Source organism: Stylophora pistillata, chromosome 6 (genome assembly GCF_964205215.1).
Source record: "Stylophora pistillata chromosome 6, jaStyPist1.2, whole genome shotgun sequence".
NCBI lineage: Eukaryota > Metazoa > Cnidaria > Anthozoa > Scleractinia > Pocilloporidae > Stylophora > Stylophora pistillata.
The window spans coordinates 15418835-15432504 of NC_142524.1; the positions used below are offsets into that span (position 1 = coordinate 15418835).

Genomic DNA, 13670 nt, shown 5'->3' on the forward strand with positions numbered 1-13670 from the left:
GTACATTGGTTAATCTCTAGTTTAATGTTAAGAGTTTTCCTTTTCTGTCTTGGTTTGAAAACCATGAAATTTGATTAATAATATTGATCTGGTACTCTGCAGGTGACCACCCGAAGGGAAAGGTATGTGGCACACGCATTGTTCATTCAAAGTTGATCAGAGGCAGGCCTATAAGTGAAACAAACATTCTTGCCTTCTGTTCAAGTGTTGGCTTGAAAAGGTGTGTGTTTCAAACGAAAAAAAATCTTTCTATTTGCTCTTAAAATTCTCGAAGTATTCAACATTTTGGATCTTCTCCTTTTCCTCTGACGGCAAGGTTAGCAACCTCGTTCCCAGGGCCTTTTCCCTTAGCTGGGGGTTGGGCGCCCCACCGCCAACTCCACCCCCAACTAACGGAAAAGGCCCTGGGAACGAAGTTGTAAGGTTAGTTGCCTAAGGTGATTCCAGGACGATGTTTCTTTAAGCGATGCTCTAGTAGAGGAAATGTAAATATTTCGTTTTTCATCATTATTCATGTTTCCGAGGTAAATTATTTTTAACCCTGTCACTCCCAAGATCTTCTTCAGCAGAGCGCCCGAGACTAACTCATCGTCGTTGCTCACTAGATAATATTTTGTCAAATTTTGAATTAAATGCTCAACTCAGCAACATTAGGGACCTTTGACTATTTTGATATCGCCAGAGGGGTAGCCTTGAGGATTTTGGTTGTGTCACGATAAAATTTACCTGATACCCCCTCCCCTTTCCTCCAAGGCTCTGTATTATTCTAATGATATCCCGCAGTTATAATTTTCATGATCGCTACTCCCGCGGTGGTTGTTTAAAAATTCAGGAGCTCATTACAACTTAAACCGTTAAAAGTTTTTACTTGAACAAGAACAACTATTGTCATTTAGTCAATGACACATTGCTCTCCTTATTTATTTAACTCCTCACTGGCCAGGCTGTTATAAGAGTTTAAAGGTTATTAAATGACTAGCTAATATTTACTTAGAAGGGGTGGGAGAGTCAAGAGTTTTTTTCCAGTCGGTTTTTTTTTTCAGTAGTAAGTGTACGGGTTTTCCTTTTTTTAAGTAGCAACTTAGAAATCATGTTTACTCACAGTTCTGAAACGAAAATGCTCAGTTATACAAGCCAACCTCTCCCGCCTCAAAATAGAAATAATTAATTATATTGGTAAAAAGTTAAGATACAAAGGTGAAACTTTGGAAGCCAGGAGTCAAACAGACAATCCTCAATGCATTCTAGCAGAAACATAGTTAATTGATGCTATTACACCTCCCATACATTCATCACCCTTCTTAAACAGCGGTGTCACCTGCCCCATTTTCCATACACTCGCGTGGCAACCTTGAGCAATTGAGGCATTAAACATATGAGCAATGGGCTCAGCTATCACAGCTGCCGATGCTTTGATTAGTCGCGGCGGTATCATGTCGTGACCACTCGACTTGCTCACATTAACTTCTTTAAGCAATTTTTAAACCTGCACACAGTTGGTACAGTGAAAATCAAAAGAAAGTGGCTTATTGATGTCCCTATAATGTTCATGAATGGCCAAAATACTAGGATGATTTTCGAAGTCCTGTCCATAGTCACTGTCATTTATCCGTGCAACACTGTTAGCGACTTGAATAAAGTGATTATTAAAAAGCTCTGCAACGGCATTCTTCTTAGTGATGACAACATTATTTTCTTCAAAGATAATATCATTAGCCTGCTTTGTTTTACCATGTAGGAATGGGCGGTACGCATTCCAGAACTCACGCGGGTTCTCAGACGATGTTGACTTTTTCAAAAAGTGTTCTTTTATCGCTTTCCTTCGTAGTGACGTGCATTTATTGCGATGAATTTTATACTGCTTGTAATTTGTGTCCGTGCGATCTTTGGCAAATCTCCGCCATAATTTATTTCGATGTCTAATAGCCTTACGCCATTGTTCATTCATATATGGGACTTGATTGCCCCTGACAATGGTCTGTTTAAGAGGGGCATGCTCCTCCAATATGTCATTGTACAGTTGTTCAAAGGCGAAAAGTTTGTCATTTACATCATCAAATAGATTCATTATGGTAAAAGGTGCTATACGTAAATCCTGCACAAATTTCTCTTGGTTGAAATTTTTTAGGCTTCGAAAACATATTTTTCTTGAACGCGATCTGGGCGCAACAGACCGCAAGACAGTAAAAACCAGCGAATGATCACTGATTTGAGTATCCACCACACCGGATGTCAAAGTTTCGAAGGTGGGTAATTGTCCACGAAACAAAGACTTTTATTCTAGATAGTTGAGCAAGAGACGGTAATCTTTGGATTAAATTCAATTATATTTCTATGCTATCTTAGTAAGTGGGGTTAAAGATATGAGAGGGACTTTATTGCTCTATATTTGAAAGATTGTTTATGAATATAAGGTGTAGGGATACGTTTTTAAACTATATGAGGTAAAAGATTGTTGATGAATATAAGGCGTAGAAAGCATAGAAATATAATTTAATTTAACCCAAAGATTACCGTCTCTTGCTCAAAAATCAAGAATAAAAGTCTTTATTTCTTGGACAATTACTCACGTTCGAAACTTGGTCCGCCACCTTGCTATGGATGTGACCACGTGCTAATGGTAGTGGGGCCATGGGAGCTAGTAATAAAATTATCGCGCGATAATATTATCTATCGCGCGATAAGTTGTTCTATCGCGCGATAAGTCGTTCTATCGCGCGATAAGTCGTTCTATCGCGCGATAAGTCGTTCTATCGCGCGATAAGTTGTTCTATCGCGCGATAAGTTGTTCTATCGCGCGATAAGTTGTTCTATCGCGCGATAAGTAGTTCTATCGCGCGATAAGTTGTTCTATCGCGCGATGAGTTGTTCTATCGCGCGATAAGTTGTCCTATCGCGCGATGAGTTGTTCTATCGCGCGATAAGTTGTTCTATCGCGCGATACAGTGTTCTGCCGCGCGATGAGTTGTTCTATCGCGCGATAAGTTTATCTATCGCGCGATAATGTTGATTGCAATTTTTTTGAATGAATGGGCTTAGCAAAACTTATCGCGCGATAAAGTCATGAAAATTTTTGTAGGTGGATGGCCCTTGAGAGTCACCGTACTCCAGGGAGAAAAATGCCTAGCCGAAAGATGTAACTTACCCTACAGCTTTGCCGATGATGTAAGCTAAAAAATTGACTAAAATTCTCTAAAATTCTATTCAGTTTCTTGTTGCTGGGTTTAAGTTAACGCTAACGCTCCAATTATTGAAGTAAGCAGGTTTTAACGATTTAGAATGGAGGCAAAACGCCACATGCTCTGCGGGTGACCGCTGGTGGGAAAGGTTTGTGTAACACAATATTCATTCAAAGCTGACTGGGGGCTGGTATATGTGTGAAAAACATTTCTGCATGGCTTCTGTTTATCAACAGTGCAAAGGTATGTTATTCAAACTTTTCGATCCTCTCTTTCTTTTCTCTAATTAACGGGCCAAATGCCTGAGGGGATTTTTTCAGAGAACTTCTAGAATGGAGCAAAAGCATTCATCACTGCATTTTATTACTAGACGAAATTTTCAAATACAAGCGGCTTGATTATTCCTTAAAGCTAAATTTCTCTATTTAAATACTGCATCAAAGCTCTCATCTCTACTATCAAGTTTGTAAGAAAACCTGTGGTTACCCGCTGGGTGACTCGCTATCCAGTGGATACCGCAACACTTTTTATCCACTCTTATCCGCTGGATAGCGATTTATCTGTTGGATAACGTTTTTCGCTCCTTGAACAACTAGGCCGAGGTGTGTGGAAATTTGGTATGTTTATACCTGAAAAAGGATTAGGATTTGGGGCGGCACTGAAATCCCTACCAAGAATAGTCCAGGGGTAAACCCCTTCCTAGGCTTACATCGATACTGCTCTCACTATTAGAAATGATTCGATGCGAAGATTCGTTTTAGACTTAACGTGATTATCAGGTAGCAAACATTACGTTTTACTCCTACTGTTTTTAAGATTTCCTTATTTCCTCACAGCTCCGCAGTGCATCTGAATCAAGAAAGGCAGGCGGCGCCCCGTATGGTATTCTCATAAAATCGCCGTAATACGTCTTGAGAATTTTGCTCCATTCACGAGGAGCTGGAATGGAAAATCCATCAAAATTCATTTCTGTTAAAGGAAAAATGTCGCTTTCTTTTCTTATTATGGGTCCGTATATAAACCTTCGTAAAAGCCAATTGGTATGGCTAAAAAGTTCGATGAAGTTTCCATCCCTGTCCTTTTCAAACACTAACATGTCTATCATTAGACCATCTTCGTGCTTGCAGCCACTACGCAAACAGTATTTATAACAGCTTTTGGTGTCGCGTAATTTCCCCAGCATCCCGCTCTGCGGTGGAGTTTTGTAATGAACATCTGTGTCCTCTGTTTGGAAAAATATATCATCTGGAAGCTCACTAACACCGGATTCGATAAACTTTTGATATTCTGCTTTGGGGATGCAAATGTCGACGTCACTGTCAAAGGGATTATGTCCGTTATGTCGAACAGCTCCCAATAGAGTGCCTTTACAGAGCCAATATTTAATGCCGTGCTTCTTGGAAATGATATCGAAGATCCGAAGAACTCTTGTTAGCACTAGTTGAGCTCGTCGAAGCGATGTCGACCCTTTCTTGCGAATATCGGGACAATAAATGCTACCATCTGGTTTCGGATCGCACTTTCCTAACCTCGTATAAGGTATCGGCTGGAAATCCACCTGTTTTAAGCGAAGCTGGTGAGGCAGCGTCGTGAATAAAGTTTTCATCCCAAGAAAATATGTAGCAAGAACAAGCAGGAACAGCATACAGGTAACGGGCTTCCACTTGCGATGTAGTGTCCTGGTAAAGCTCTTCCAGTACCGTAAACTTGAGTTGCAAATGAATTTCAACATAGTTAGTATAACTCTCATTTTGCGCCGTGGCGGAACGAAAATTTATCAGGCCATTTCCGAATTATCTTTGGCCCCTTTTAAAAGAAGCCATGGAAAACTATATATCACTAAAAAGCTTACAAACTATAGATTCTGGTAGGCATGCGCAAGCTTTTAAGCGCAAAATTAACGGCTTCTACTTTACTGGTTACTAACCTTAATGTTACCGCCGACATCCAAACCAATTTGACTGTTTCACTGAGCAAATAATTTGGCAAATACAGTGTGTGCGGCTTTTTCGTTTTTGAACTTCGACAATAGAAAATATAGCAGTTGTTCTACGCGCGAGAATGTCACAAGATTTCGTTACGGCTTCGCACACGTTCGTTTACCTGGCGAATATTATTTTTCAAGTAATAGGTGGTTTGCAACCAATCTCTAGAGACACAGGTAACAATGGTGAAAGGAACAAATGTTGGTGGACGAACAAAATGAGATATCTATTGTTTACGTCCACCAACATGACGGCAATGACGTAACGTGCAAACCATCTATAGTAATTTTTGCTGCCACAGCGGGGCGAGCCTGAAGCGAGCGAAGCAAGGCAGCGATCCTATTGTCATTAGTCAACTACCTGTTTTTCTACCTCTTATAGGAATTTTACTGTGTAAAGAGTGCCACAAAGCGGCACGAAAACATGATGCCGACTCGAGTTTATTTCACGCACAATTAGTTGCGCGGCGAACAAATTTTTATCGGCACGCGTGTAAACAAAACTGTGATGGTGACAAAATAATCCAAGGATATCCGGCGCATCAGTAACAAATTTCCAGTTAACACTAGCTTGAGCTGAAGAGAATTTTCCCGTTTTAAGGGACTTGTTAGGCCCCAGTAGAACTGGAGATATCGATTTTTTTGAGAAATCAACAAATCAACATCGCGCTGAACGATCACTCACACAAAATGTGGCCACGAATTTGCACTCTGTCAAGTCATGATGAATAGTTGTGAATTCTAGAGCCTTCTTGTACAAATTTTCTTTGCTTTTAAGGTGCGGGTTATCCACCAGTGGCGGTAAATTGTCAAATTTGATAACTATTCTGGACCTTCAATTTCATATATTCCCAACTGTGTTCCCGTTACTCCAATAACGGCAACTGTAAATGCAGGAAGTACTTTCCATGAAAGACAGCAACTTCTTCTCAAACTTTCGTGGGCATTAACTATACATAAAAGCAAGACCCATAATGGGACCAATTATGGCTCTTGGTTAATTATAATTATTTCAGATTCTTTATGAATAATACTAATTCTCTTATATCTTTTCAACAGCTTAAATCATGGCTGAAAGAAAGGTAAGTACACATTTCATTTGCCAAAAATAACCCTGCCAGTACGATTCCTTTATTGTATAACAAGGTAATTTCATAAACTACGATTAGTCAATTTGCAGTCCATAACTTACAGTACAGACCAAAAATCAAAACTCAAAATTATCTTGGCATGTAATATATATCTAATTAACTTCATTTGCTCGGTCCGTACCGTAAGTTATGGATCCTCATTTTCCCACTTTTTTATGGCCGACGTGCTACGTGCTTGAGCCATAAGGCAGTGGAAAAAAAAAAAAAACCTGGTCCATAGCTTACGGTATGGTCCTCGGACTCGGTTAATTACAGCTATTTCTTCACATAAGAATAACTCATAACGCAACTTAATTTTTTTCGCTACATGAAATCATTACCAATCTAATAGAACAGTTTAAATGCTAATTATGCTCATTATCGTATTGATCTTACAGTACCATTCCGTCTGATAGTTGATCATTGGCTATTATTTTCATGAATTGGCACAATGAGCAAGATATCCTTTCCATTTCATTATGACTTGTGAATCTGTGACTGTAACAGTAAACCTTGGAATGACACTATAAATCAATTAGCGATTTTATATTTTATATTTTATTACTATCGTCAACTAATAATAAAATTTTGTTTTTGGAATTAGCTGATGTCGTTGGGCAAGATGTGGTGAATAAAGATGAGCTTTCTTACAGCAAATTTGTTTACATGGAAGTTTGGCATTTCTGATGATAATTATTTCCCCTATCTCTACTATTTCCTTTTTGTTTTTCACTGACCGAATAGAAAAACCCTAACATAAATTTTTCCTTTTAATTCACATCACCACCAATTATTGCATATCTCCCCTGGCCTTTCCCCAACTAAGACAAGCCAAAGGAACAACATGTATTTTTATATGAAACTGCAAACAGAACCCTTAGAAGTGTCTTTTTCTTTGCTGAGAAACACAGCACATTCAAGAAACGGTACAAGATTTCCTCACCAATCAAGATAAGCAATTTTAACTTTAAAAGGAACACTCGGACCAACGAAGCCGAAATCCATATAAACAAGAGAACAAAAGTAGAAAAACCAGGTGAAGATAAAGTAAGCTTTGACATGACAAGCAACACCACAAATAATACCAGTGACTTACATTAAAGAAGGCTGGAAAATGATCAATCTCTAGTCTCTGTTATTAGGAAAGTTGTATTTCATGGGCCAGTAGAGACTATTCTTACAAAAGGAAAACCTCTTAAGAAGCAGGAACCATCTATAACTGATGACTCAGCATCAATCAGAGTCGTGTTATGGGAAAATGACATCACAAAGATAACTTCAGATTCTTCTTACAAGCTGTACAAAGTTATGGTGAGAAAGTATAATGACAACGAGCGCTTGACATTGAATAAGCAATCAATCATCTGCCAGATTAACCAAACATTTGATCTTGACCAGGAATTCAACATTAACAGTCGATTTAAAACTGTCAATTGTTCAACAGACGGTGTAAAATCTTTGCCTAGATTCTTATCATACAAAAAATGCCACACATAGGTGGTGCCAGTTGAACAAAGCAAAATAGTAAAGTGCAGCGAATGTGGCTTAGCACAACTGAAAACAAAATTTCCCTCACGATTCTTCACTACAGCTGAATTCTCTTTAGATGCTGATGAAAATATTACTCTTATGCTCTTCGAAGAAAAGTTAGAGAGCCTTTATGAGCTTTACAAAACTCAAAATGATGTTCCAGCTACATTCTATGACTTAAGCGATGGTGAGATCGTGGAGATGATCCTCACAGTCAATGCCACCATCGTTTACAATGACAAGCTCAATGTAGCTGCTGTTACAGCATAATTGGTTGAAACAAACAATTTAAAGGCCTATAGATTAATTTTCATAAATCCATGAAATAAATAGTGTGTTGACTGCTATTACACTCAAATTCTTTTCTTTTTTCGGTTTACTTAGCGCTATTTAGTACTTATTCATACTATTTGTTTCCGGGTTCATGAAAACCGTTCTAATGCTTATTTCCAAAATTTAACAGTTATATTTCACAAGAAAAGTTACACACCTGCAGATATACAAGTTTGTATTCATGTTCCAATTCATTCCCATCTACGGTTTATCGTATTCATTGACAATGACATTTGAAGATGCAGTTGTGATTTTCAATTATTAAACAATTAAGTAACTTTACTGTAATCAAAAACCCAGAAGTTAAAGAATTACAGTTGAAAGAAATAGTACATTTCAAAGCAATTAAGTAATATTGCAGTTGCACAGTTACACATGAGTTTATATTAACGTTCCAGTTCATTCTCATCTACATTTTATCATAATCGTTGACAGTGACATTTGAAGATGCGATTGTGATTTTCGATCATTAAAAAAATTAATTAACTTAACTGTAATCAAATATCCAGAAGTTTTGGACTTAGAGTTAAATAAAAACGTACATTCAAAGCAATTAAGTGAGATTTAAATGTGACACCACATGTCAACTATGCTTCAATACTTACTATAAGTTGTTTTTTTATGAAATAAAATTTTGTTACAAATGAATTTCACTTTCTATTTTCTTCAAATGGTATTGTTTATTTTTTATAATATTTAGTAGTTTCGATTTCATGATCATACAGAGTGTACTTTCTTTCTTTCTCGCTTTCCTTTGTTGGTCCCATCCTCTCTTTCTTGCTTTTAGATAGGAATTCTGTGCTACTTCAAATAGGAAATTTGAAAAATTGGTGCGCAACAATAAGTTTATTACCGTTCCTTTTAATTATCAAAGATGAACTTCAAGGGAAAAGTGTGAACGTCTGTTTTTTTATGACCCAGTTTTATTCGTGTTGTTAGTTTTAACTCAGTTCCAAAGGCATTGAAATGAATTCGTTTTATTTTGACGTTTTGAAGCTTAATCAAAAACTAATAAATGCAAAACCCATATTGATTAGCACTGCTATAGCTATTTGCATAACGAAGCGCTAACCCACGAAACGTCAGCTTCTAAACTCTTAACAGTGGTTAATTTATATTATCAACTTGTTTACTTATTTGATAAAACCAAATTATAAGGCTAGAGCTAGTTTCGAGGGGCTTTTTCGATCCTGGTTATAAACCTCCTCGGTTATAAGCCCTTCCTCGGCTATAAGCCCTTCCTCGGTTATAAGCCCTTCCTCGGTTATAAGCCCTTCCTCGGTTATAAGCCCCTCCTCGGTTATAAGCCCTTCCTCGGTTATAAGCCCTTCCTCGGTTATAAGCCCTTCCTCGGTTATAAGCCCTTCCTCGGTTATAAGCCCTTCCTCGGTTATAAGCCCCTCCTCGGTTATAAGCCCTTCCTCGGTTATAAGCCCCTCCTCGGTTATAAGCCCTTCCTCGGTTATAAGCCCTTCCTCGGTTATAAGCCCTTCCTCGGTTATAAGCCCTTCCTCGGTTATAAGCCCTTCCTCGGTTTTAAGCCCTTTCTTTTATAAGCCCTTCCTTTTATCCCTTACGGGATCGCCGTCATAAACCCAGGGCTTATAAGCGACAGTTTATGGCATTTATGCGGCATATGTATCTCTGATAAACTTTGAAAACCTGAGACAAAGCGATCTCACAATGGTAAGCATATTTATATCATTTGGTTCTTAACTGGAGCTTATATTTCGAACTGAAGCTATTTTTAAAGGGAGACACGCTGATTTGCGTTCACTGTGACGCATTAGGCACATGGCATGATTTTATGTCTTGCGTGCGCTATTTTGAAGAGTTTCCTGAGAGGAAAAAAATAGACTTTGCCCAATATAAACCTGACGTACATTTGAAGATCACTCCTTCGATATTGTAAATACTTAATTTGCTAGAATACTGAGATACGGCAGATGGATAACAAAACGATTATTTTGTACGACCTGTGTCAACTTTCGAGAGTACTGTGCTTTTGTGTATGTTTAAAAAATACTGATCAACAAATTCTTACGAAAATTATGTTTTCCACATAAGAAAGAGTCTATCAAGTAGTCTATAGTGTTAGAACTTTCCTTGACTCAATATCTTTGAAACGCAAATGGAACGAAAGCGGTCTATTTTTAACATTATTGTGACCCAATCCTTCGAGTTTGGAAGTAAAATCGAATGTCATTTTTCTCGACTCAGAGAAAAAAACTACAGAGCATTTTTTAATCTTAAATGGGGCTCCCCGTTTGAAAAAAGAGAGAAAGTTTAAAGTCATGAGCCTTGCCGAAGTATTTTCGTAGTTGAATAAAGGTTGATAGTTTCTAAAGAAACTGTTTGGGGCTGCGTCGGTGGTGGTAACGAAATGATTTGAATATATCAACAAAGTTGAAATATTAAATTGGCCACCGTTACGATTATAAAAGCTGACGTTTCGAGCGTTCGCTCTTCGTCGGAGCGAATGGCTAACGTTGTAAATCAGTAATGTTGTAAATTAGTAATGTTGTAAATCAGTAATGTTGTAAATTACTGATTTACCATTTCAACTTTGTTGATATATTCAAATTATTTTCGTAGTTGTTTGATTTTTGCGCGATGTTCTACTATTATTCCCCTTTTTTACTTTTCATCAGAAACAAAAATAATCGAGTGTGAAGTTTATCTTGCCTTTACTGTGATAAAAGTCTTAACGCATCAATTGATTCAAGATGAGAAAGCGTATTGCTCGTGTGTGAGAAGAAGAGACAGGTTGATTTATATTTGCGTCTGATCTGGTTTTGTTGTAAATTACTGATTATCAGTTCTAAGGGATAATGGACGAACTAACCTCCAATTGGCTTTAATACATGCTCCGGTGATTGCCCCTGGACATAACCTATCTCTCGAAGCGAACATTTTCTATCTCTCAGAAAACTGTTCGCTCTCCGAACTGATATGCATACAGATAAATATAAAGGCATGCGAAGGCTCCTGTTCAAATATAATTTGGATAATTTTCAACCAATCAGAGTGCCCACATTTTTATGATCATAGTTACCACAACTGATTACGCAAGATGCGATAAAACCATAATATTGAAACCTCTTTCACAAATTGTTTTAATTCTCTGGGAACAAAGTTTGAGCATTAAAACCTGATAAAGGCAAGTAATTGGATTTTTAAACTAGATACTGGCCAAAATAGTGACTCGAAATGCCGACGGCCTTTAAAGGCGCAGAAGCGTCCTGCAGTCAGTCAAAGGAGACTCCTAACAAAACCATATGTTGCAGGTACCTCTACATGCTATCATTTTCCTGTGACAGACCTCTAGTTCATAGCATGTAGTTCTCTGCATTATGGGACTCGTTACCCAACAGCAGTCCTTGCACACCCCGACTGTTCAGGTGCCCCGTTAGGCGGGGAGCGCTTCCGGGGGGCCAGGTTCGATTCCTGGGCGATTTTGGCGTACTGGTGTACCCTCCTTCAGGCGTTACTCGGCGGAACCATTGCACTCCGGTTCCGTTAAGTATATATGTCGTCCGGCCGTTGCAGCACTGACCATTGCACTAATGGGTCCGTGGCCGGGGGCGCCTGAAAAACAAAAACAAAAAATTATACTCGCCGCCAATTTCAAACTTTTAAATTTTCAACTTACATCTAAGGATGAATTAAACAGTTGCGGGTGCAAATAAGATGTTCATAAGATATTTTTCTCAAAACGACAACGAGTTCATGTCGTCGGTTGTGCAATTGTGGAATGGTACAACACGATCGCCAAGAACCTTCCAGGAAAGACTATTATCGTTTCGGTTAGCAGGCCCACTCTAGAAGGATAGATCCCCACCAAGATCTAAAAAATAAATCATATTTAGACATCAGTCACAAACTCTCTTGCTTTCCTCATTCATCAATGGAGTGCGCACCATTAAAGTAAATATCTAAAACTCGTCCCTTTGATAAAGTTTGGCCGTTTTGTCTAACTAGCCATGAGTAAAAGCATCTGCTGAAATCTAAAATTTCTAGTCAGCCATATTTGGAAGAGTCAGCTTTTCTATGAGGTTCACTTAATATTCAACACACCGCAATGCAAGGAATCATTCACACCAAAAATATAGGTTTGAGCAAAATTACGTGCGCTATTTTTTACTATGATATAAACTGCGGTGTTTTACAAGGATTTCCAGCCCTAAGGAAATTTGTTGACACGTCTCTCATCTCGTCTTTCGACAGGTCAGGTTTATGAATGAAAGGCAAAGCGTCCGCCATTTTCAGTCGAGTAAGGTCGTTTGACTGAATTTTCAGGAATCGTGGTTGCGGACAACAATGAAATAGAGACTCCAAATTAACACCTGCTATGGGCCGTTCCAATAACTAGGCTTTATTCTCACTTCTTAAACAATAGAGTGTTTCTGTCGAGGAACTATCGGTCTGATAAAAGCTGATAGTTTCTAAAGAAACTGTTTGGGGCTGCGTCGGTGGGAGTAACGAAATAATTTGAATATATCATCAAAGTTGAAATGGTAAATTGGCCACAGTTACGATTATAAATGCTGACGTTTCGGAGCGAATAGGGGAATTGTGGGTTGTGTGTGCTTTTCAAGGCGGAAAAGGAGCTACGTGATTGGTGGGAACATGGCAACGAGAAAAACACGAATAAATTGACTGAAGTGAGCGTGTTGCTGTAGACGTAGTTCTGATACCACAAACCTCTGGTGTAAGTTGTATTCAATTTTCAGCTTGTGTCGAATCACCCAATGGCGTAACGCTAACAACTGCGATGCGAATACATCTAACTGTCATTTTCCCGCAAGATATACTAACTATTCGGCCTTGCCGAGAGAGAAGAGGAGTAGTTTGCATTGTTTTGGTTTGAGGGAGGGGAGAGGAAGAAGCTAGGTTGGTTAAGGAGAGATGAAGGAAGTTGCACAAAATTTGAATTTGATTTTTAGCAAACTGTAAACGAATTCTTTCTGGTACTTTGGATAATATTTGGTTTAATATATCTTTCTGATCTTCCGCTGAAGTCATTTGGAAAGTTTTCCTACTCAGCAGCTTTCTAGCATGAAGGCGATTATCTATGTTTATGCCATAAACGTACACCACACAAATAGTTAAGTTATTAAAAATAACTAGCGAATAAACAAATTTCACCCATAACCCGGTTGTAACAATTGCCGTCACTCTTCAGTGGAGGTTTTCAAAAATAAAAAATAGATGCTTAAAGTAGTGAAAAGGGAACCTTTTTTAAAAGTACGTTTTTTGCGTGTTTTTATCGATCGTTCTGTAGTCTCCTTTGCAAATGAATACTGTGTTGTAAAGGCAAACGTCGACTGAAATAACTCTAAAAGATCTCATGTTGTTTTGGTCTCACTTCGTGAGTTTGCTCGAAAGCTACGAACAGTCACGGAAAGATCCAGTATGATGGAGACCGTCCAACATCACAGAATAATAATTGAAACGCGTATTGTGTTACTATTCAACTGTATAAAGGATTGCATAGCAGGTCTAGCAGTACAG

The 13670-nt window shown here is 38.4% G+C and overlaps 1 protein-coding gene and 1 long non-coding RNA gene across 3 annotated transcripts; one reads left to right on the top strand and one right to left on the bottom strand.

Annotated features, from left to right (window-relative positions):
• Positions 1-3524: 3524 nt before the first annotated feature.
• LOC111320973 (uncharacterized) lies at positions 3525-13619 on the bottom strand. 2 transcript variants are annotated; one of them, XM_022923721.2, is made up of 2 exons: positions 11002-13619; positions 3525-4885 (listed from the first exon to the last, which is right to left on the bottom strand). In XM_022923721.2, the coding sequence occupies exons 1-2, from the start codon at positions 11067-11069 to the stop codon at positions 3991-3993; spliced, it is 963 nt and encodes a 320-aa protein (XP_022779456.2). In that variant the 5' UTR covers positions 11070-13619; the 3' UTR covers positions 3525-3990. The 2 variants fall into 2 exon arrangements, with proteins under 2 accessions (XP_022779456.2, XP_022779458.2); XM_022923723.2 differs by lacking the exon at positions 11002-13619 and adding an exon at positions 5107-6228.
• LOC111320974 (uncharacterized) lies at positions 4691-6893 on the top strand. The gene is made up of 2 exons (XR_015988663.1): positions 4691-4828; positions 6223-6893. It is a non-coding gene; the product is annotated as an uncharacterized LOC111320974 (long non-coding RNA).
• Positions 13620-13670: the final 51 nt, after the last annotated feature.